Consider the following 25,720-nt stretch of genomic DNA (forward strand, 5'->3'; position numbering starts at 1 on the left):
TGGATGTCTGAAAATAAAAATTCATAGATTTTTATAATTTTCATCATTTATATTATTCTAGCCGTTAAATATAATAGAAGGTTAACTATTCTCAGGTTTAAAGGAGGAAAGAGTACCAGTAAGTCTTGCTATAGAAAACACTTAAAACTTAAGGATAACCATTCTTATTATTTTTTATTGTAAAAACTATCAGACTTTCAAATGAACTTTAAAACCTTTCAATATTATTTAATGAAAAAGTCTCATACTGTCATGTACAGGAGATACCAACATTTACTACTCGTCTGTCATGTTTAATGAAAAACACCATTATTGTATGCTTGGAAAATTCTCAAACTCATTCTCTAGTGAGTGTCTGCCATAATTTAAAGGGTATTTTCTCCACTCAAATAATAAAAATCTATGTAAAGCTACCATAGTTATATACCAAAGCAATACCTAATTACATGCTTTACACAGTCCCATGAAAAAATAATTCAATTGCTCCTAATCCCTGATGCAAGGCACTTCAAAGCACCTGCACAAAAGGTCCATGTAAACAGCAATACAGTACATCATTTAAATAACATAAATGACTTTTACACAGCTTGACCTAGACCTCAGGAAAAATAAAATCCATCATAGTTACAGCTAAAAAGCATGTTAAGATTCACAACAATTTTTTTCTCTTATTATTAAGAGAAGAACAAGCCATATAACCTCCTGGGGAATAAAAACCTCATAAATATTTTATATTGAAAAAACAGCATGCTCCCTGGGTATGTATGAAATCTGAATATTCAAGAGTGATTAGGAATAAATGCAAGTGGCATTTCTGAATACTCAGCTTTAATACCCATCAGACCTAGTAGTCTGGATTACCGTAGCACCATGGAAAATGCATTAGAAAATCACAAAGGTACATAATTCAAACCAATCTTTCCATGAGTTTCACTTAGTCCACCGTAACAAACAGTACATAGAAAAAAATTTTTAAATTATTGGCTTATTAGATTTACCTAGCAAGAAAAATTCTGTATTATCTATTTTAGTACATCTCACATACATAAAGCACCAGTTTAAATAAGATTATCCAACACCTCTAGCATCTTGTTGCTCAGCCTGAAAGTTCATTTCTTATCACTTTCCATGTTACTTCCTTAAAGCCAAGGAAGATAAGATTAGAATGGTAATAAATACTGACAGAGAAATTCAGTTCCTTCCCTATCAAATTTATGTGTCTCAAGTAAAAGAGATGAGTACGAAATGTAAAAGGCTATGCATTCTCTGGAACCTACCATCCCAGAATAGTTAGCGCCTTTGCGAGGATTAACACACAGGAGTGAGGAGGCCAAAGCCAGGGCTCAATGCTCTGCTAGGTAAGGTCAGGTTAGCTTCGCTACTGCAAGGCTATACTCTACATTTCTACTACTAAGCAACTCTCACAAACACTCACCAACGGCAAAGCAAAGAGGTCAGAGTGTGCACATAACTCGAGGAGCTCTGAGTTTACCCTTGGTTACCACTAAAAAGTAACAAATGAGACTCCACTGAGAGTTAACTTCATATATGGAAATCAGCACCTTTGCCTCTTTACCTGTGGTAACTGTTATTAGTACGCACACCCTTCTTGGCATAAAAAGGATAACAGTGTATCTGGGTGTATGCACAGTTAAGACTCAACTATAAATATTCAGACTATTTTAAAATTACAGAACAAAAGTGACTCCCAAAAGAAATTATGAATTTCTTCATAAATGAAATATAGTATATAAAAAGCTGGAATGATACAAAAACTCATATACAAAAACCCTATTTTTTTCTTCCAAGCTACTTAGGTTCAGAGTTCATACTACCACACAACTGTTCTGTACTATAATTACACCATTAGAGTAAAATACTAATAAAGTACTTCAGTTAGCAAACTGAGGTTCTACTTCTTGACAACTGCATTAAAACTGCAGCATTGAAGCAGAGCTGAGCAATGCCATTCTTAAGCATGGTTTCCTTCTTCCTGTTCTTCAGTTCCACAATGATTATGAAAGGAAGGAATCTGGTCTGTAAACGACTGGGTCATCCACTGCCCATTTGGAATGTTATTGAGAGCTGGTTCTCCTCTTAACTCAGCACTGTCAGCAGCTAAGAAGGGAAAAGAATGTCAGTTTATGCCATTGAGAAGTTTGAAATGATCAAATTAGGAGATTTCAACAGTTTGGTGAAGAAGAATTATAATAATAGTTAGGCAAGCTTCCCAAATGCAATTCTAAGTTTCTATTCTATTTTCAGATATAGGAATGACAAATTCCCCTTTGTTATTAAAGAAGGAAAATGCAACTAGAATGGCTTAGAATCCATGACTTACAAAAAATAAGCTGTAAAATTTTGTGTAGTTAAACATTGAATAACCATCACATCTTCATTATTAGTAACTAAATTTTTATATTACTATTCCCACTATTTATTATAATTTTTTTATTTCAGCATATTATGGGAGTACAAATGTTTAGGTTACAAGTGTTGCCTTTCACTTCCCTTCCCCCTCACCCCGAGTCAGAGTTTCAAGCATGTCCATCCCCCAGACGGTGCACATCTCACTCATTATGTATGTATATACCTATCCCCTACTCCCCGCTCCCATCTGCCCCACGCCCAATAAATGTTAATTCCTATATGTCCACTTAGGTGTTGATCAGTTAATACCAATTTGCTGATGAGTACATGTGGTGCTTATTTTTCCATTCTTGGGACACTTCACTTAGTAGAATGGGTCTATTTATTATAATTTTTTAAATTTCAAAATATTAAGGAATACAAGTGATTTTGTTACACGGTGAATTCTATCATGCTGAAATCAGGGCTTTTGGTGTGCCTGTCACCAGAGTAGTGAGCACTGTACTTTGCAGGTACATTTTTATCCTTCACCACCTTCCCAGCCTCCCCGCTTCTTAGTTTCCAATGTCCTTTACACCAATGTATGACTGTGTATACCCATCATTTAGGTCCATTCTTTCATATTTTACTCTTTCTATTAAATTTCCCCCCCATCCTGACAAAAGCAAGCCTTTGAAAGGAATTCACATATGAAAGGGAACATACTTAGCCCATTTGAAGAGAAGCTGCAGGGTTCACTATTGCATGGATTTTCATTATAAGCACCACCGTAAGCTGCTTCGTAACCTGGATCATATTTTTCTTCCTTAACAGCCATCTTCTTTGCATCCTCTGTGAGGAGGGTGAAAAGGATTTAAAACGGGATTTTGTACCACAGTTTTGAAAACAGCTCTTTTTCTTGAATGTTCACAGATACTAAGAAACATCTTTCACTATAATCTTTTAAACTCTTTGTAGCATATACTAAATTAACTCATATGAACTGTAAAAACCTATTACATTTAATTTTAGGTGGGGTACAATATTTCTTAGATCCTAAATGTCTATAGGAGTACCCAGAGTAGACAGAAGACCTTGATAAAAGGAAAACTGGCTGCAAATTTAATTGTTTTCTCTTCTCTGGTTTTAAATCCACAACATACTTTCTTTTTTTTTTTTTTATTTCAGCATATTATGGGGGTACAAATTTTAAGGTTTCATTAAATGCCCTTTCCCCCCCTCAAGTCTGAGTTTCCAGCATGATCATCCCCCAAGATGGTTCACATATCACTCATTATCACAACATACTATCTATGATGCATATATACACAAAATGAATAAAAGGAGTGCAAACAGCAACATACCTTGGGCAAGCTGTAGGTCAAACGTATATTGCACCTCTTGAACGTCTGTGTTTCGTTCAATGCCTTTCAATTGATCTCTTAAGTCCTTCAGCTTAATGTAGTAGTGAACTTTGTCCTGGGCTCGAGGAAACTGAGCACATCTTGCACTGGATGATGGCATCACATAACAGAGCTAGAATCACAAGATTTTACAGTTTCAGAAATCTTCAATTCTATTGAATCCATTCATATTGAGATCAGAAGATTTATCTTTATTTGGGTTAATAATTTCATACTTAAACCACATATAAATATCTATAAGGTTGTGTTTAAGTTTAAATCTGTAATATTTACTTATTATCAAGTCAATAAATAGAAAATAATGAGGCTCCTCCCACAGTGTTCATCTATGAATTAATAGTCTCTTCTTTTTAACAGCAAGTAAATTCAGAAAGGACAAAAGGGCCTATGAGCATATAAAGAAGTCTTCCTACCCAACTGTCTCTATCCACCTAGTTCCCCTCCCCAAAGGCAATTGATATTGCCAGAAGTATTTCATGAATATACAACCAAAGGTGTCTAATCCCTTTTAAAAAACACAAAATGGTAACATGCTCCACTCCCCTTTTTTTTACTCAACAATGTATTTCAGAGAGAAATTCTATATCGAATATCAAAGTAAAAAGAGCTTCCTTTCTTCTGTGTACTTTCATAATTTATCTAACCAGAGTCTAACTGTGGACATTTAGGTTGTTTCCAAATTTTTGCTACTATAAGCTGTAGTCAAAAACCTTATACATATTTAATTTCAAATACACGTAAGTATATCTGTTGGGTAAGTACCTACCCAACAGAATGACAATTCCATTTACCATTTTGGTTGATGGTGACAAATTGTCCTTGAAAGAACACAACTCCTTCTTTATACATATCTGTGTGTATGTGTGTATATATATATATGAATGAGGCTGATGAATTATTGACATTCATTGCTATTTTTAAATTCACCTCCATATCATGTACCACAAGAAAAAACATACTATTTATTTATTTTGTTTTGGTTATGCAGCATTTAGAAAATCCTGATTCATGAAAGTATGTAGGTGTAAATGTTACAAGGTTTTTTAACAGCCTATTTTCCAATCTCCAGATAATATTCAACTAAAACAATCTAGAAACTTGAAAGATTAATTTTTTATTTCAAAGTTTAATCACTAATACCACTGTTAATATTTCATGATAAAGAATATATTTTAAAAGATAAATGTACTCAAAGCTCATACAAGAGCTAAAACTACCTATCATGATATGATCCAAGTTCACTCATCATTGTACTTCTCTGATTACATATATCTAAGAGCCTTGCCTGTCATTTTACAGACAATAATCTAGTACCTACAGGAAGTAGTGAACTCACTTGTTCAATTTTAATCAAGTAGACAAAGGTGGGCCTCCATTTAAATACAAACTGGTGCTACAAGCTAACTCATCAATTGCATATTTATCAGAAATTAGAAACAGAAGAAATTTAAAAAGAGAAGTTCAAATGTATGTAGGTGGCAGAAAGATTATTCTGAGGTCTCCACAAAAACTCATGTAAGTCTGTGCACTGTGTTGTTTTTTTAAAAGTGTAAACAAAAATTTAAATTGTATTTAAGAAGTAAAATTGGAACCAAATGTCTGTAGAAGCTCTGTAGAAATGATAGTTTGAAAACTACTGTGTTATTTCATGATGGCTTTGTATATAAGACAACAGTATCAAATGCCAATTAGGTTGGATGGATGTTTTTCTGGCTGTATTATTTATATGGCTCCAAAGTGAAGGTGGGGCCGGGTGCCATGGCTCACGCCTGTAATCCTAACGCTTTGGGAGGCCAAGTACAGAGAGTTACTTTAGGCCAGGAGTTTGAACTTGCAATGAGCTATGATGATGCCACTGCACTCTAGCCCAGGTGATAGAGTGAGACCTTGTCTCAAAAATAAATAAATAGGCCGGGCGGGGTGGCTCACGCCTGTAATCCTAGCACTTTGGGAGGCCGAGGCGGGCGGATTGCTCAAGGTCAGGAGTTCAAAACCAGCCTGAGCGAGACCCCGTCTCTACCAAAAATAGAAATAAATTAATTGACCAACTAAAAATATATATACAAAAAATTAGCCAGGCATGGTGGTGCATGCCTGTAGTCCCAGCTACTCGGGAGGCTGAGGCAGTAGGATCGCTGAGCCCCGGAGATTGAGGTTGCTGTGAGCCAGGCTGACGCCACGGCACTCACTCTAGCCTGGGCAACAAAGTGAGACTCTGTCTCAAAAAAAAATAAAAAAATAAATAAAAATAAAATGAAGATGGACTAAGATATATAAATGGGGCGATTAGTTTGACTAATCAGAACATGTCTGTGTTTACATGTTTGTTTCACAACTGAGTACAAGGGTTAAATCATTTGAATTTCACAACTATAAGTCATTAAATATATTTTGAATGCAGTATGTGAGCCAATTCCTCTCAATATTTTAGCTGAATAACATAATATCATTAAGACGCTTAGCTGACAAATGTTTTCCTTTTTAATAAAACTCTAACAGTATCTGAATTCATTTGCAAATACTAGTCAGCAAAATATAGTGTGGTTTTTTTCATGGCATAAATTACAATGGATGGACAAATAAAAAAGGTAAATTAGTCAGAAAAAAATTCATATTTAAGCTGATTTACAAGTATAATTTTAAAGACTTACAGTTTCTGTGTCTGGGATCTTATGGGGCTGAAGTCCAAATTCCAAGTTCTTAACCCTTACTCCAAAAACTTCTTTACTAAAAATTTCATAAATACCTAAAATGAAATACAAACATATTTACATTGCCAATGTTTACATTATTAAACATCATTACATTATTATAAATATTACATAATACTTTACATTACCATTAGATAATCAATTAGCAAAAAAAAAAAAAAAGATGAAATTTAAAAGGAAATCTTACATTTTCCATTAAACACTGCTATTCGTGGCTGGTATTTCTGTAATTTCTGTACTAGGATACGTCCTCCTTCACGAAATTCTTTACTAAAATTGAATTAAAAAGTAGTAAAAAATATAAATATGGCAATATTTATAATATGCTGAATTCAGGCAGCTTTCAATAAAAGGTCAGATCACACATTTGTCATGCTCAGCTTGAACAAGATACACACATACCCAAGATGTTCCTAGACATATAGGCATCAGCACGGTCAAGATTCCAACTTGTAAAAATAAATGCTGTGTAATTACCTAGAAAGATCTTTGCTGCCTGGCGTTGTCCTTTCCACCATATTGGTAAACCCAATACCGTACTTTCCTGGTAAAGTGTGATCATCCATATGATTCAGTTGGACCTCACTCAGCCCTGACATAAACAAACACTTCCCTGGGAAAAGACAGTTCAGTTTATTTCTGCAGAAGGTCAAAGGCTTTTGCTCAAAGAACTGATGTGGTAGACTACATTCTTATTCTTGAAATTAGAAAAAAAAGATTTAGGATATTTAAAATTAAAACATGGCCTAAATACCGTATTGAGCAATTACCATGTGCTGGATAATATGCTAAGCCCTTCTCATGGATTATCTCATTTAGTCATAATTATCTTACTATTGAAATACTATTATCATCTCCTTTTCACAGGGGGTTATGGTAAATGCCTGTCTGAGAATAAATAGCTACTTAGTATAGGAAACTTTAAAATTATTTGTTTTGCTTTTCAATAATTGGTGACACTACCACCTACTCCTGGAATACCTCACAGATAAACATGTGCACTAATAGACTAAAAACATGCAAACACCTTGACAGTGGAGAAAATTAAAAGCTCCCTAGAAAAAAACTAGACTTTTCTAGAAAAAATTTCCCTAGAAAAAACTCTTTTAAAATAATAGAGATTCACTGTGGACTCCTGATCAAAAAAAAAAAAAATAATAGAGACAATATGTTATTAGTTCCAAAAACACATTACTATCATTTTCCCTATATGTTTTTAATCTTATTATTAGATAATCAATTAGTATTTCCTGAGGGCCCACTGCATGCATTGTTCTAGTAGGTAGTGTGACATAAGACAAGTGACGCATATATAGGGCAATGCAACAGTAGTTATACTTGGTTGTAAAGCTCACTTTAAAAGTACGAGTCTTTGCTACTATTTTCTGCTCTCTAGGAAATTGACAAAAAGCTAGAAAAGTCAGTATTCTGTCTGTATTGCTACAAAGATGTACTATTATTACTACATCTATAGATAACAATTTTTAAAAACTCATTTAGGCCAGGTGCAGTGGCTTCCTCCTGTAAACCCAGCACTTTGGGAGGCAGAGGCAAGGAGACCAGCTGAGGCCAGGAATTTGAGACCAGCCTGGACAAACAGAGCAAAATTTCATCTCTGTGAAAACTTTTAAAATTAGCCATCATGGTGGCAAGTGCCAACAGTTCTAGCTACTCGCGAGGCTGAAGTGGGAGGAATGCCTGAGTCAGAAACTTGAGATTACAGTAAGCTGTGATAGTGCTACTGCCAATCCAGCCTGGGTGAAGTAGTGAGACCCTGTCTCTAAAAAAAATAATAATAAAAAAAACGTAGTAAAACTCATTATAAACAATTCAAACAAAACAAAAGGGAAAGTACTTTTTCATGTCCTTCTACTTTTGTACACTAAAATGTTAATGGTGACATATCGCTTTAAACTCTTTATTTTCATATACATGCAAACACAGAGAACATGAAACATGAATATATATTTACACAGTCTCTTTCTTTTTAAAAATATAATTTTTAAAAAACCCCATTAACAAAGATATATAACTTAAAAGTAAATTAATAAAAAAAGTAATCACTTACAAAAATGGTTTCCAGGTCCAGGGTAATGATGCCCTTTGTAAGCAGCCATGAGTCCTGGGTTTATGCCAATCTATAAAACAAAATAATTATACATTTTAGTCTTAAAAGGTAAGACTTAAGCCTTAGGGATTCTGTGGAATAATAGTAAACAAAACTGAACTGATCAAAATACAAATGTAACCTAGCATCATAAGCAATATCATTTATCAATTACTACTCTTGGTTTGAACAAAGTATTCCACATAAAGAAAATCAATTTCCTTTATATCAAAAATTCTGCTGTTGTTTTTAAAAACCAGTTTGACTTCCTCATGACCCTAGGCCCCTAATCCTCACCTACTGGGCTGCCTTCAGTCTGAAAAAAGAGAGGTCCTACTCAATCAATCTGAGCTCATGGCCTGCCACAAGTCTGGTTTTTAACTCTCAACAAGTAGCATACTCCATATCACCTACACAGTTGTGTAAATGATATGCCTTATACTCACTGACAAAAATAAAAGTTCAAGATCAGTGCCATCATTTATGGAGTTCTCACAGGTATCATGCAATCTAAGTAATCCACATGGACTACTTCACTTAATTCAGCCCTATGAGGGAGGTATTTTTATCACCCCTGCTATATAAATGAGGAAACTGGTTTAGAAAGGTTAAGTCTTTTCCAAGGTCATACCTAAAACAAGATTTGAACCCAGACAGCCCCAATCTGGTGCTTATTCCCCATAAAACACAATCTCATGAAGGTGACACTGTTTACCACCAAAAGGATTCTTAGAAATGGTTCTTTTCAGCAAAAAGCTATTTACAAAAACAGCTGTTAAGTAAAGCTAATCCCCCCATGCTATGTATAAAATCAAACAAGGGCTTCTTATCACCAAGAAAAGGGGGAAACTAACTCAAATATGATGAAAATAAATAATTTTAAAATTTAAAAATATACCAAAAATTTTAAAAAATAAATAAAAATAACAATGAAGGACAAAAATCCTTACAATGACAATGTCCAGATTGAAGGTCAAAATATCAGGGAGAGTCTTGGTCAAAAGTTCAGCTTCTGAAACACCATTAAAACGGTCTACTTTTCTTTTCACTTTAAAAGTGTCTGTAATTTTTTCTTGCTTGTCTTTTGATTTTGTGGACTTGCCAGATTTTTTTGACTCAGCAGGTTTTTTGGGTTCCACTGGTTTTTTTGGTTCTGTTGTTCTGGATTTTCTTTTCCTTCCTTTTGGAGGCTCTGAAACACAATGATTTCCAGAATGCAAATGCAGAAAAATTTTAACTTAAAAATTTTGACTGTTTTCCCAGAAAAGTTACTCTATCAACACCCTTTTTACTCATCTCCCCCAAAATAAGCTCTTATATTCCCATCATAAGTTGTCTCCTCTGCAATATCTTACCCTTCTTTTACCCTAGAACTGCATTCATACAGGCCCCAACCCCATCTCCCTTCCCTTGCTAGCTGTTCTTGGGAATAAATACCTGTGGTAACCATAGACTGATTTTCTACACAATCTTACTTGGCATCTTGGCCTCCCCAGGGATACAAAGTATCTAGGCATCATTTTCTAGGAATTCTAAATGTAAACACATAAATAATTAAGTAAATAAATATAAGACTAAATAGAAAAACAGGAAGGAAGGGAAACATTTTAACTCAATTTCCAGTAGTAGAAAACCTCAAATGGTTTACGGGTTTGTTTTAGAGATTATAAGGTAATATTCTGTTCCACACACAAAGAGGTGAATTTAGAGGTGCTGAGAATAAAATCTCTGGGCTGGCAATATTTTTTAAAACGCAAGTCTAGGGATCTGACCTCAGGACCTTAAGCAGAGTTTCTCAACTTCCACAACATTAACATCTAGGCTACATAATTTTTTGTTGTGGATGGCGGTCATGCACATTATAGAATGTTTAACAGCATGCTGACTTTTATCCACTAGATGCCAGTAGCATCCTGCTAGTCCTGACAAACAAGTGTATCTGAGCAATACCAAATGTCCCTTGAGGGGCAAAATCACCCTTGGTTGAAAACCACTGACCTAAAGTTACCCAACAGAAAGCCTTGGTTTTCTTAGCCTTAGTTCTTCATCATCTCTCCTAATTTCTCAAGCCTCTAACTTTTCTCCTCCTATTTGGCATTTCCCCAACCACGCCTAGCAGAATCAAGGCAGTTCTTCTTCTCCTCTGCCCTACACTGCCTTAGCATATTCCCTACGCCAAGGGATCCACCATCATTGGCTTGTACCTGAGCAAGTCCTAGTTCAGATACGCAGTTAGATGAGTTCTTAGAACTGTAAACCAAAACTCTTGAGCATGTTTCTCATACAAATACTGTTACACTGGAGAAAATCATCACCTTCGCTTCACCTACTCTCCCACCCCCTAAATCTATTCTCTGTTTCTTCTATTTTCTATCTTGGTGAATGGCATTTCCTTCAACCAACTGTCTAAACCTGGGAGCAACTTCTGGACTCCTCCTCTCTCATCCCCTACATGAAGCCCGTTAACCACGGGTAAGTGATTCTATCTCCTAAGTATTTCCCAACTGTCTTTCTCCACCCTCTCAAGTCCTTGTTTCTTCCCCATATTATTCAGTCTCTAGTCTACTCCTTGCCTCCAAGTTCTGCCTTGCTCTCTACGATCTATCCTTTATAAAATTTCCAGGCTAATTTTTTAAAATGCAAATCGATTTAAGCCATCCCTTTGCTTATATTCTCTTAATAGCTCTCTGTTGCCTTCATGATGGAACATACCTTCTTTAGGATAAAAAACAAGCCTCCAACTGCCCTTTATCCAGCCTGGCCTCTCACCATTTCCTTGCTATACCCCAGACTTCAAGGACACAGAATCCCTCAGCGTTTTGACTCTGCCACGCTTCTGCATGTCTGTGCCTTGGCACATGCTGCTCCTTCGGCCTGGACTCTTCCCCACTCCTCTCTTCATGGGGCTGAAGTCCCCTCAGCTGTGGAGTGCCAGAGCTCTGGTGTTACTCAGACCTTTCTGCTCTGGGAAGCAGCCTCTGAGGCCTCCGCCCGAGTTAGGTGCCAACCCTGTGAGCTCTAAGTGCGCTGAGGTGGAATGTGTGTTTACTTACTATTTTTCTCTACTAGATTAGGAGATATCTGAGGGTAGAATCCACGTTCCTTTATTCCCTAGAACCTAGCAGAGTGCTTAGCACATACTAAGTACTTAAAAAGTAGATTAAATTTTTTAACACTAAAATAGAGCTGGGAATTTTAATTCATCATTAAACCCTTTTGGTCGACCCAGGATCTACTTTCCTAAACTATCATGGTGAAAAGTACCTTGTACAGGTTCTTCAGCAGGAGCTGGGGCTGGAACTTCTGCTGGCATTTGCTGTTCACTCAGAACTGCCACATTGGGAGCTTCAGCCATCATTTGTTGAAATGGAAAGGTATAAAAAGCTGGAGCTGGCTGAAGGGAATAGCTGAAAGAACAATTAAGAATAAGATATAATGGTGATAAAATTAAAACTAAATGCAAGTTTAAGTGATAAGGTATAAGAAAATCTTCAGAATACAAATATTTTGTGACCAGATTGCAATATTTATTTAGAATAGATAATAGAGAGGTGAGAGAGGAGGAAGATCTGTACTATTCCCGTATGTACACATTCACTCAACCTTTACTGAGTGCTTACTAACCAAATACTAACTCTCATACGTTTAATGACAAGATGTGTCACCAATAAAACTTACTAATCTTGTCAAGTTAGCCTGTACTTTCTCTGAAATGAGATCATGGGAATTTTCTAGTAGACAGACTTGAAAGTCCTGTCAATCCATACAGGGTTAAAATGTCCACAAATAACAATTTCTGTGCCTATCTTCAGTATTTAATCACTTTCTCACAGACATCTCCAGTCTAACTTAAGGTTCTCTTTTGGTTTATTTGCCTGTTTACTTATTTATTCTTTAGATTTGTTTTTTTCTTGGTGGTTTTTTGTTTTGTTTTGGTTTGTTTGCCACTGCTATGGTTTCAATGTGTCCTCCAAAGTTCATGTGTTGAAAATGAAATCCCTGATGCAACAGCATTGAGAGACATGAAGGCTCTGCCCCATGAATGGATTAATGGATTATCTCAGGACTGGATTCCTGATAAAAGGATGAATTCAACCCCCTTCCCATCTTCTTCTCTCTGGTCATGTGATACCTTCTGCCATGTATGACGCAGCAAGAAGGCCCTCACCAGATATAGCTCCTTGATGTTGGACTTCTCAGCCTCAAGAACTATGAGCCACAAAAACTTCTGTTGTTTATAAATTACTCAGTCTGTGTTATTCTGTTACAGCAGCATAAAATAGACTAAGACAGCCATGAAACAGCAACTAGAAATGGATATTTTGGAAATATGTGTTGAATGTAACAAAGTAAAAAGCCTTCCTAACCTCTCTTCTGAACCTGATTTAAACTTTGGATGGGGCATGGTAGTAGCTCATGCCTATAATTTGGGAGGCTGAGGCAGGAGAATCACTTGAAGCCTAGAATTTGAAACCAGCCTGAGCGACATAGTAAGATCTCATCTCTACAAAAATTTTTTTTTAAATTAGCCGGGCATGGTGGTGCACACCTGTAGCCCTAGCTGCTCAGGAGGCTAAAGCAACAGGATCAATTGAGTACCCAAGTAGTCCAAGCCTGCAGTGAGCAACGACCGTGCCACTGCACTCCAGCTTGAGTGACAGAGCAAGACATCATCTCTGAAAAAAAATAATAACTTTCTTCTAAGTACTCTGTTCAAAATAAAGAATGTAGGCCTTCAAAGAAAACAACTTCAAAAAATCATTTCTGATGACCTTAAACTACTATCTTAAGTTTAAGATATTAATATCAGCACAAAGCTAGGGAAGTAAATACATTTCTGATGAAATTCAAGTTATAGCTAATGCCAAATAATGCCATTAAATACACAGGAGGAAGAAAAATGGAAATAAAATGGAAAAGTATCATTTACTATTTGGAAATAAAAGTCATCTTTTCTATGGCAAGGTATCCTACTAATCAGTTTTCTTTCTCTGTGACGTGTGGAGAAAGACAACAGGAAGCTCAGACAGCAGTGATTAAAATGGTAAACGAGTACACTTTAAATGTGTGAACTCTGTAGTATGTAAATCATATCTCAATAAAATGGTTAAGGAGAAAAAAAGCAAACTAAAGTATTCCCCGAACAAGCTTAAATGGCCTAGGGAGACACAGGGTAACAGACTACCCATGGGTGGCAGGGCTAGAATGTTGGAAGCTCAAGAAAAACAGAGGCAGGCTGGGCACAATGGCTCACGCATGTGACCCTAGCAGTCTGGGAGGCTGAGGTGGAAGGATCACTTGAGCTCAGGTGTTTAGGACCAGCCTGAGCAAGAGTAAGACCCTGTCTCACCAAAAAAAAAAAAAAAAATTAGCCAGGTGTGGTGCCACACCTGTAGTTCCAACTACTTGGTAGGTTGAGGAGGAGGATGGCTTGAGCCCAGGAGTTGGAGGTTGCTGTGAGCTAGGCTGATGCATTCTAGCCCGGGCAACAGAGAGAGTCTATCTGTCCAAAAAAAAAAATAAAAAGACGAACAGAGGCCCAATCCCAATAGACAAATCATTGGAGAGGTATTCCAACTTCAAGCTATCTTTATGGGTAAATTGGTAAAGAAAAGATTAAGAATGAATGAGAAATACTAAACTGTATCTTAAGACTTTTCTTTCTTTAAATATATTATTCTCAAATTATATTTAAAAAGATAACAATGATTTAGTAAACTATAATACAATAACATGAGAAAATATTATGCAGCCAGTAAAAATTAAATGTATTGCTATTATGTAAAAGCACAGGAAAAGTTTAACATATATTTTAAAGTAGAAAAAATATTCTTTTCTAGGCTGCACAGATGTAGACAGGGACTAGAAGGTAAAATGTGAAAATGATGAGAAGTGAAGTGCTTAGAACTGTGCCCAGCACAAAGTAAAATGTCCTCTGTTTTCTTTAATACTATTAGTAGCTCTTTTCAATAAATTGTCAAAATATTGGTTGTACAGTGTTTATGATTTAAATATTCAAATGAGGAGACTGATATAGCTAGGTTAGGCCAAGAGATCTTGAGCAGTAACCCTATGGAAATTCTAAGATTACAAACTGCAACTTTAGATTGTGGCCAGTGGCAGCTTCCCAAGATGCTTGAATATATAAAAGATATGAGGTCACAATAAAGGAGTGGCCAAAAGAATGCACAAGGTCTGTTCTTAGTCTGTCACATGGTCATGAAGGCAACCTACCTACCACTCTTCTCCCACGTTTCTTTACTGCTCTCAGAGTTTCTCCAATGTGTCCCATTTTGAACACTTCACAAAAATCCAAACTTAAAATACATAAATTAGGGACTCACTATTCATATTACAAAAGGATTCTTCATCTAATAAATTTCCAAAGTGTGGTTCCCTTAGTATAGTTATGGGTTGTTATGCATCTGCAGAAATTGTGGGGCTCAGAAACTGAAAATTAAAATTCTAGAAATCACATTTGACTGAATAAAAAGTGAAAAATTAGGAAGAAAAAGCCTGAAGTCTTATATTTTATATTATATATATATACATAAATAAATTCTGAAAGAAATCCAGAAACTTATCTATAATAATGATATATCCCTTAATCTTTCTAAAAATGATCCGTGGCACATTATAATAGGTTAAATTAGAACAGAAAAAGAAAAAAGAAAGCTATGGAAAATAAAGTGTTAGTTCTGAGGTAATATACTATCTTTGAGCATTAAATTTAGTCTGATTACCTCAACAGTTTCCCAACAGGTAGAACAAAAAGAAAGAGGGTGGATTACAACATGCTCATTACTTGGCAGAAGCATTACATCTACATAAAAACCTTCATGAATATGAAGACTAGTTAACTAAAGTGTTCTTAAAAATTGAATCTTCTATTACCTAATAGCTAAATTTATAAGCAGCATAAACTTGTTTCAACCTCAGTGTGAAAATATTTCTTAAATATATTTGTTGCATGTATAATATGATAACCATTGCTTCATAATTCAGAATTCTGCAATGTTTCTACGAGGGAGACAGCAACAAAGAGCATTTAGGTCACTCATACTCTCAAGGCCTGCATCCTTTCACCATGAAAATAGGGGATTAGATTCAGCAATTTTTACCAATATGGAGAATGTATAGGAAATAGGATTCAATCTGTCTAGACTCAGAAGAGACCCCAAAGACTTTATTTTCTATAAGTCTCTGATATCAAACTTCTTGCAAGCATGATGAATTCTTTTATTTCCCTTTGCTTACTTTTCTTCTTCTTCCCTCATCATTTATGTTTGTCCCCACTGTTGTTCACTATCTTTCCTCTCACATTTTCCTGTTGTTTACCCCTTTTTCTCTCCTAGTCTCCATTTGTACTCCCCTTCTATTGAACTACAGGGCTCACAGGATTGGTTTTCATGGCTGCCTGAAATTGATGAACTGTGTAAAGTCATCCCTCTGTATACACAGGGACTGGTCCCTCACCTATTGTCTACAAGAACTCAAAGACTGCTATGATCTGGCCTCTCCCTTGAAATCTAACACATCCAAACCAGGACATATGATTTCTGTGAAAGCACCTAAAAGTTCTCTTACATGCCCTCATTGATTTTGAACTTTAAATCAAACATTCATTTTATCATTTCCAGTCTTATTGATAATCATTTTCCTTACCATAGGAGATGAGAAATCCAAATCAGAACTAAGTACTTATGTTTTCTCTCATCTACTACCACCATGCCAATGAACTGGGCAGAAAACCCAAATCTTTTTTTTTTTTTTTTTTTTTTTTTTTTTTGGAGACAGAGTCTCGCTTTGTTGCCCAGGCTAGAGTGAGTGCCGTGGCGTCAGCCTAGCTCACAGCAACCTCAAACTCCTGGGCTCAAGTGATCCTTCTGCCTCAGCCTCCCGGGTAGCTGGGACTACAGGCATGCGCCACCATGCCCGGCTAATTTTATATATATATATCAGTTGGCCAATTAATTTCTTTCTATTTATAGTAGAGACGGGGGTCTCGCTCTTGCTCAGGCTGGTTTTGAACTCCTGACCTTGAGCAATCCGCCCGCCTCGGCCTCCCAAGAGCTAGGATTACAGGCGTGAGCCACAGCGCCCGGCCAAAACCCAAATCTTTTTTGTCCTCATTATCCACATCTAACTATTAATAAAACAGTCCTTCTTGGTTCCCTAACATTTCTAGAAAGCTTACTCTCATTTGCACGTTAACTTTTCCTATCTGTATTCTTAGTGGTCCATTTCATTCTTTTCCAGGCACTTTTGATGTGACATATTATTTTCCATCTTTGGTAAATGTCCTTTTCATGCTCGAGGTCACTGGAAACACACTAGTTTCCTTATAAAATTCCTCCTTTTCTCCTCTCTGGTTGATTTGATTGTAAGTACTTTTTAAGACTCTTGGCCAGGCGTGGTGGCCCACTCCTGTAATCCTAGCACTCTGTGAGGCTGAGGTGGGTGGATCGCTCAAGGTCAGGAGTTCGAAACTAGCCTGAGCAAGAGCGAGACCCCATCTCTACTAAAAAAAAAAAAAAAAAAAACCAGAAAGAAATTAATGGGCCAAAAATATATAGAAAAAATTAGCTGGGCATGGTGGTGCATGCCTGTAGTCCCAGCTACTCAGGAGGCTGAGGCAGGATTGCTTGAGCCCAGGAGTTTGAGGTTGCTGTGAGCTAGGCTGATGCCATGGCACTCTAACCCAGGCAACAGAGTGAGACTGTCTCAAAAAAAAAAAAAAAAAAAAAAAAAAAAAAGAAAGAAAAGAAAAGAAGACTCTTGAACTATTTTCCCCCTTTAAAAAATCCATATTCATGGAATCTTTTTCTTCGAATATTTGAAATTAATCTTCCAAAACAAAAAGTAAATTTATTGTACCCAACATTCCTTTTCTTGATTAGCACAAAGGATGACAGAGAACCACTCTCTAAGGATTTCCTGGGGGCTGAGCCATTTCAGAACCTCCAAGGATAAACTCTTTAGAGTATTACACAGAATTTTCCATATTTCCTGAAGATGAAAGCTTTGTAAGCCAAAATAAAAACTGATCTATAGCCCCTTGGATGAAGTTAAGGCAATATAAGTCACAGCTTTGAGCTAAACAGTGTATTGGAGTACCATTATATTGATAAGGCCTTATAATATATAATTTATTCGATGGTAGGATTTGCCCAAGTTTCAATTGTGCTCTGAAGTAAGATCACATGGGTGAGAGCGCTTTCCATAAGTTCGGATGAATTCTCTTATTTAGTGTAAAGTTCTTCTGGGAAAGAACTGGTGTAATTTATTCCATGGTTTCATCCACAAAGTCAGGATAAAGTCCACACTTTATCTACATGTATCTCTTTCCCTAACTCTAAGACAATTTATTTTAGTTACTTTAGCGTGCCAATTCTACATAATACCTATTCACAGCATGTCAGAACCAGATTCCAGAAATGTCTATTTACAGACAAGAACAGAGAACCACAGAAGTCTCTCAGCTCCCATGAGCCACTGAGAGTCAGGATAAGTCTTCATTAGGTTTACTAGTATTTTCTTTCTTTCTTTTATTTTGAGACAGAGCCTCACTCTGTTGCCTGCACTAGAGTACCGTGGCAACAGCCTAGCTCACAGCAACCTCAAATTCCTGGGCTCAAGCGATCCTCCTGCCTCAGCCTCCTGAGTAGCTGGGACTACAGGCATGCACCACCATGCCTGGCTAATTTTATATATATGTATGTGTGCGTGTGTGTTTTAATTGTCCAGCTAATTTCTTTCTATTTTTTTAGTAGAGTCTCGCTCTTACTCAGACTGGTCTTGAACTCCTGAGATCAAACGATCCTCCTGCCTCAAACTCCCACAGTGCTAGGATTAGAGGCGTGAGCCATGATCCTCCAGCCTTGGCCTCCCACAGTGCTAGGATTAGAGGTGTGAGCCATGACACCCGCCAATATTTTATTTCAATGTAAATCTCCTTTATCTTTTAAAAGACCCTGACATATTTATATTTTTAAATGCAGCTTTCTGCCAGGAATTCAAATCTCTAAATCTCTGCTTTTGCAAGATCTCCAGACATATCTAACACTCCTCCACAGGACATTTTACAAACAGATTCTTAAGACCATCCCCAAGACCACTGGAAAACTCAAAAAAAGACAATTTGTGGATTGGCTTGAGAGTGTTATACATATTTCCATAGCAATACTATCTAATCAGCGACACTTAACGTTGCTTTTAGTAAGCCTTTGGGGAGAAAGTCACAATAAATCTATTAACTTCAAAATGAAAACTCCTAGAGCTGAGAACGTACGACAAGCCTCACAGCTCTATGCATGGTACTGAAGGGTGAAGGGAAACGTCGCCAAAAACGGCATCGCGGAAGAAATATTAACCCGCCCCAGTCGGTTATCGGGGGCGACCGCAGACGGGTCCAGCAGCACCAGACACCGCCTCGACGTGGCCCGGGCCACCAGCCGCGGAGACCCGGCCGAGCAGGACGCAGCGCGCACGCGCGGCCCCTGCCTTTGTATTCGACCACGGCGCTTAAAGACCCCTGCGTGCGCGCGCTCGCCCGCCGGCCAGCCCCGCCGCGAGGGGCGCGGGGAAGGGGTGGGAGGGGGAGGGGGGGAGAGGGCGGCGCTCCGCCCCGGCTTTACCTGCCCGCGTTCTCCGCTTCCATTCCCCGAGGCCGCTCGCGCGGGCGGCTCCTCCTGCCAGGCAAACGGGCGACCGGTCTCTGTAGTTCGGCGGCGTACACACGGCGATACGACAGTACCACAGACTTGGACTCGATTGCTGGCAGAACCCGGACAGCGGCTAGCCTCAAGCTCCTCCCCCAGGCCTCTCCCGCACGCCCCTCAAAGGGCCCCGTTTATGCGCGGCACTTCCGCCTTCCAGGAGCCAAATCTCACGCTTAGTGAGCGTCACGTGACTCAGGACAGCCCAACCGCGCTCGCGGCCTTCTTGTTGGGCGTCCCCGCTCCGCCGCTTGGCCTTTCGGGAAGGGTGGAGGACAAAAAGGCTGGGGCGCTCGGCTGACGTCAACTTTTGTCCGCCCTGAATTTTCAGGGGTGCGTGGGCGAAGGGGTCATGTTCTTTAGGGGCGCTGTGTAGATGTGGTGTTTGTACTTCTCAGCATTATCCAGTCCTTATCCCCTCAAATTTTATCCCGATTTAAAACGGCGTGTTGCATTAATTATTAGGTAATGTGATAGGGAAAGAGATTTTGGAATCGGAAAACGTGGGGATCAAGGCCACTGTACCACTTTGGGCCTCAGTTTCCTAATCTGTGAAATGAGGGTGAATGTAAAACTACTTGTAAAATGTAACTCTTTACACAAACCATTCTTTGCTTTACTTTGGATATATGAAAATACTAATGTTTGAAGTCTACCATACTAGATACCATATCAAGCATCACCTCCGTATAAGCTTACAGACTAATCCTTCCTATTTCTCTATGGTTCTTTCCCTGGTTTTAGTTTCATTAGTTTTCAATTTCTGTCATTGGTGTTGGAACAAGGACGTCATTAAATAACTCAATGGAGATAGGCTTTTCTGTTTCTCTGCTTTGCATAATGAAAGACATGGCTGTTGTATTCATGAGCTTTCTCGAGTTTGTAACATAACTCCAAACCTTCAATGGCTTACAGCAAAGGTTTATTTCTCAGTAACCTGCCATGTGTGAGCTGGGAGATGGCTGTGGCTCTGTGTTCCATGTGTTATCTTCATTCTAGGATCCAGAAAAAGACTTTTCATAAGTAAGTATAGAAAGGTTAATTTGTATGGTATCAGTTGCTTAAAGTTTAGGTAAAAAAATTTTTTTGACAGAGAACGAAAACTTTTGATATTTTAAAACATTACAAAACTTTTATGAATACCCTGTCCATTCGTAGGTAGCACTCAGAAACTGGCACATGGTAAGTATTTAGTGAATGTTTGTTGAATGAATGAACAAAAACCTATCCTCGCTGTCTGATTTTGCTAATGACTCAGGACAGAAAAGTTTTAAAGTGGGTGGCTTGCCTCAGTTATTTCAGAGAGAGAATTCTGGTAACTGTAAGTGTGAAGAGCTGCAAACTTTCTTCAGGACTTTTTCACTTGGGGAATTATCCTTGGGCAGCAAGGATTTCTCTCACTGTGGGGCCATGCTTCTGGTCCTGCCAGCTCCATTCATAACCTCAGGAGAGGACGCTCCTCTGCTCAGTTCTGCATTGAAAAAGGAAGTTTATGGGAGGAGTTGTTGGGGAGCACTACATTGAACCTGAAAGTGGTGAAGCAAATGCAGCAAAGTGACTTCATTAGTGTCTTTCTCACCACCTTGAATCTGAGTCTGGAAGACAAACTTGTTCTGCTTGTGAGCTTGGCCCTCCAGAGCTTTGAGGCCTGGGAGAAGTAAGGCTTTCCTGTTTTTTGCCAAATGTGCTTCTACTTCAGAAAGACTTTGTGTGATAGGACAAATGATAAGATAATAACAAAGAAAGGCTGAGTCACTTCACCTTGTATCCCTTTCTCTTCCTCTTAATGCCTCCTTTCCTTTCAGAAACCTAGTGAGCTTGCTTCCTTCTTAGCTAATGTTATACATACAGAAAAATAATAATGATGATAAATTATGGTGGTAATTATAGCATCCAACATTTACTGTTTGATATGTGCTATGGACTGCTGTAAGTACTTTGCATGTATTAATCCATTTAATCCTCATGCTAACCCTATCAGCCAATGTTGTTGTGTCTTAGTCTGTTTGGGCTGCTATAACAAAATATCATAAACTGAGTGGCTTAGAAACAACAGAAATTTATTTCTCACAGTTCTGGAGGCTGGGATGTTCAAGATCAAGGTGCCTGCAGATTCAGTGTTTGGTGAGGGCCTGCTTTCTGGTTCATAGATGGTAACTTCTAGCCATGTCCTCACATGGTAGAAGGCAAGAGACAGCTCTCTGGAGCCTTGTATAAGGACTAATCCCATTCATAAGGGCTTTGCCCTCTTTACCTAACTACCTTCCAAAGGTTGCACCCAATACCATCACATTGGTGATTAGATTTCAACATATGAATTTTGGGAGGACATAAACATTCAGTCCATTGCATGTAGCTCAAGTCTGAAGGCCATCTGCTGGAGAATTCTCTCTTGCTTCAGGGAAGTCAGTCTTTTGTTTTATTCATGCCTTCAGCTGATTGTATGAGGCTCACCCATATGATGGAGGTCAGTCAGCTTTACTCAGAGTTTATCCATTTAAGGTGTTAAATCTCACCCCAAAACACCCTCACAGAAACACCTAGAATAATGTTTGACTACACATCTGCACACCATGGCCTAGACAAGTTGACAGCAATATCTATCATGAACATAGAGGTAAAGAATCTTGAATAAAATTTAGCAAATTGAATCCAACAGTATATAAAGAGGACCATGATCAAATGGAGTTTATCTGAGTAATATAAGATTGGTTTAACATTTGAAAATCAATCAATATAATTCATTGTATTAACACTTTTTTTTAAAGAAAAGTGTATGATCATCTTGATAGATGCAGATTAAGCATTTAAATAAATAACATTCACTTCTAATAAAAACTTTCAGGCTGGGTGTGGTGGCTCACTCCTCTAATCCTAGCAATGTGGGAGGCTGAAGCGGGAGGGTTGCTTGAGCTCAGGAGTTCGAGACCAGCCTGAGCAACAGCGAGACCCTCTTTCTACTAAAAAATAGAAAGTAGCCAAACAACTAAAAATAGAAAAAATTAGCTGGGCATGGTGGCGCATGCCTGTAGTCCCAGCTACTCAGGAGGCCAGGCAGGAGGATTGCTTTAACCCAGGAGTTAGAGGTTGTTGTGAGCTAGGCTGATGCCACAGCACTCTAGCCCAGGCAGGAGAGTGAGACTCTGTCTCAAACAAAACAAAACAAAACAAAACAAAAACATTTCAGCAATCTAGGAACAGAAGGGAGCTTCCTTGGAAACTTCCTCAAGATTGATAAACGATATCTATAAAAAAATACTGTCTTTATTCATAGCTTACATGCTGGTTTATGTAGAAAATCCTATGGAGCCTACAAAAAAGCTACAACTAATAGCTGAGATTAGCAAGGTTGCAAGATAAAACCTTAATATAGGAAGATTAATTGTAGTCTCAATACTAATAGGAAACAATTAGAAAAAATACCATTCACAATAGCTTCAAAAAATATGAAACACCTAGGCATAAAGCTAACAAAATATGTACAAAGCTTGTATCCTATGCCGGGCATGGTGGCTCACGCCTGTAATCCTAGCACTCTGGGAGGCAGAGGTGGGTGGATTGCTCAAGGTCAGGAGTTCGACCAGCGTGAGCAAGAGTGAGATCCTGTCTCTACTAAAAATAGAAAGAAATTAGCTGGACAACTAAAAATATATATAGAAAAAATTAGCCAGGCATGGTGGTGCATGCCTGTAGTCCCAGCTACTTGGGAGGCTGAGGCAAAAGTATTGCTTAAGCCCAGGAGTTTGGGGTTGCTGTGAGCTAGGCTGATGCTATGGCACTCTAGCAAAACAAAGACAAAAAATCCGAAAAAAACCCAAAGCCTGTATCCTAAAAATGGTAAAACATTGCTGAGGGAAATTAAGGATGAAATAAGTGGGGAGATACACTATGTTCATGGATCAGAAGGCCAACATTGTGAAAATGTCTATAAAGATTTCAATATGACAGCAAGTAAGCTTTTTTGAGTAGAAATTGACAAGATGATTCTAAAATTCATACGGAAATGCAAGGATCTAGAATAGCCAAAACAACTCTTAGAACAAAATTGGAGAGATAACCCTGTATGATTCAAGAGTTACAGTGATCAAGACAGTATGGTATTGGTATTAGAGAGATAAATATGTCAGTGAAACAGACTAGAGTCCAGAAATAGACACACACATACATGGACAACTGATCATCTGATTTTCAACAAAGCTGCAAAGGTAAATTCAGAGATCCATATGCAAAAAACAAAAAAACTGTACCCATACCCCACACCATATTAAAAAGTTAAAATGGATCATAGACTTAAATGTAAAGGCTAAAACTATAAAATGTCTTGAAGAAAATACAGAAGAAAAATATTTATGACCCTGAGTTATATTTCTTAAATAAATACAAAAGACATCAATAGGCCAGGCGTGGCTCACGCCTGTAATCCTAGCACTCTGGGAGGCCCAGGCAGGAGGATTGCTCCAGGTCAGGAGTTCAAAACCAGCCTGAGCAAGAGTGAGACCTGTCTCTACTATAAATAGAAACATTAATTGGCCAACTAAGATATATAGAAAAAATTAGCTGGGCATGGTGGCACATGGCTGTAGTCCCAGCTACTCGGGAGGCTGAGGCAGAAGGATTGCTTGAGCCCAGGAGTTTGAGGTTGCTGTGAGCTAGGCTGATGCCATGGCACTCTAGCCTGGGTAACAAAGCGAGACTCTGTCTCCAAAAAAAAAAAAAAAAAAAAATCAATAAAAAAGAAAATTGGTAAATTGGACTGGACTTCATTAAAATTAAAAACTTCTTCTCTTCCAAAGACTATTTACAGAAAAGAAAAGGCAAGCTATAGGCTGGGCGCGGTGGCTCAGGCCTGTAATCTTAGCACTCTGGGAGGCCAAGGCGGGGCGGATCACTCAAGGTCAGGAGTTTAAAATCAGCCTGAGCAAGAGCTAGACCCCGTCTCTACTATAAATAGAAAGAAATTAATTGGCCAACTAATATATATATAGAAAAAATCAGCCGGGCATGGTGGCGCATGCCTGTAGTCCCAGCTACTCGGGAGGCTGAGGCAGGAGGATTGCTTGAGCCCAGGAATTTGAGGTTGCTGTGAGCTAGGCTATGATGCCATGGCACTCACCCTAGCCTGGGCAACAAAGCAAGACTCTGTCTCAGAAAAAAAAAAAAGAAAAAGAAAAGGCAAGCTATAGACTGGGGGAAAATATTTGTAGATCGATCATATCATATCTGATAAAGGACTTGTGTCCAGAATGTATAAAGAATACTCAAAACTCATAAGAAAACAACTCAATTTTAAAAATTGGCAAAAGATTTGAACACATACTTCACGAAAAAAAATAGAAGCACGTGAAAATACAGTCATGCCTCAATTAACGATAGGGATACATTCTGAGAAATGTATCATCAGTTGATTTCATCATTGTACAAACAGCATAGAGTGTACTTACACAAACATAGATGGTAGAGCCCACTACACACCTAGGGTATATAGTATAGCCTATTGCTCCTAGGCTATAAACATGTACAGCATCTTACTGTACTGAACACTGTGGGCAATTTTTTTTTTTTTTTTTTGAGACAGAGTCTCGCTTTGTTGCCTAGGCTAGAATGAGTGCCATGGCGTCAGCCTAGCTCACAGCAACCTCAAACTCCTGGGCTCAAGCAATCCTTCTGCCTCAGCCTCCCAAGTGGCTGGGACTATAGGCATGTGCCACCATGCCCGGCTAATTTTTTCTATATATATTATTTGGCCAATTAATTTGTTTCTATTTATAGTAGAGACGGGGTCTCGCTCTTGCTCAGGCTGGTTTCGAACTCCTGACCTTGAGCAATCCGCTCACCTCGGCCTCCCAGAGAGCTAGGATTACAGGCGTGAGCCACCGCGCCCGGCCACACTGTGGGCAATTTTAATAACAATGTCAAGTATTTATATATCTAAACATAGAAATGTACAGTAATGCTATTAAATAAAAATATGTATAGGGCATTTACCATGAATGGAGATTACAGGGCTGGAAGTTGCTCTGGGTGGGTGTGAGAGATCGGTGAGTGAATGTGAAGGCCTAGGACATTATTGTACACTACTGTAGACTCTCTATATAAGCACCATACACTTAGGATACACTAAATTTATAAATATTTTTCTTCAATAATACATTAATCTCAGCTTACTGTAACTTTTTAACTTTATAAGCTTTAAAATTTTTTTTTAACTTTTTGACTCTTGTAGTAACACAGCTTAAAACACAAACATCATACAGCTGTACAAAAATATTTTCTTTCTTCATATCCTTATTCTACAAGCTTTTTTCTATTTCTAACATTTTTTATTTATTTTTACTTTTTAAACTTTTTTGTTAAAAACTAAGGCACAAACACACACATTAGCCTAGGCGTCCACAAAGTGAAGATCATCAA

At 38.0% G+C, this 25,720-nt stretch overlaps 1 protein-coding gene across 1 annotated transcript; it reads right to left on the minus strand.

Moving 5' to 3' along the window:
• Nucleotides 1–157: 157 nt before the first annotated feature.
• Nucleotides 158–19,481, minus strand: TDG (thymine DNA glycosylase). The gene is made up of 10 exons (XM_012772711.3): nucleotides 19,229–19,481; nucleotides 11,856–11,998; nucleotides 9,542–9,783; nucleotides 8,553–8,622; nucleotides 6,962–7,097; nucleotides 6,672–6,754; nucleotides 6,425–6,519; nucleotides 3,714–3,885; nucleotides 3,076–3,201; nucleotides 158–2,118 (listed from the first exon to the last, which is right to left on the minus strand). Exons 1-10 carry the CDS (start codon nucleotides 19,249–19,251, stop codon nucleotides 1,973–1,975), a joined length of 1,236 nt encoding a protein of 411 aa, XP_012628165.1. The 5' UTR covers nucleotides 19,252–19,481; the 3' UTR covers nucleotides 158–1,972.
• Nucleotides 19,482–25,720: the final 6,239 nt, after the last annotated feature.

Source organism: Microcebus murinus, chromosome 10 (genome assembly GCF_040939455.1).
Source record: "Microcebus murinus isolate Inina chromosome 10, M.murinus_Inina_mat1.0, whole genome shotgun sequence".
NCBI classification, from domain to species: Eukaryota; Metazoa; Chordata; class Mammalia; order Primates; family Cheirogaleidae; genus Microcebus; species Microcebus murinus.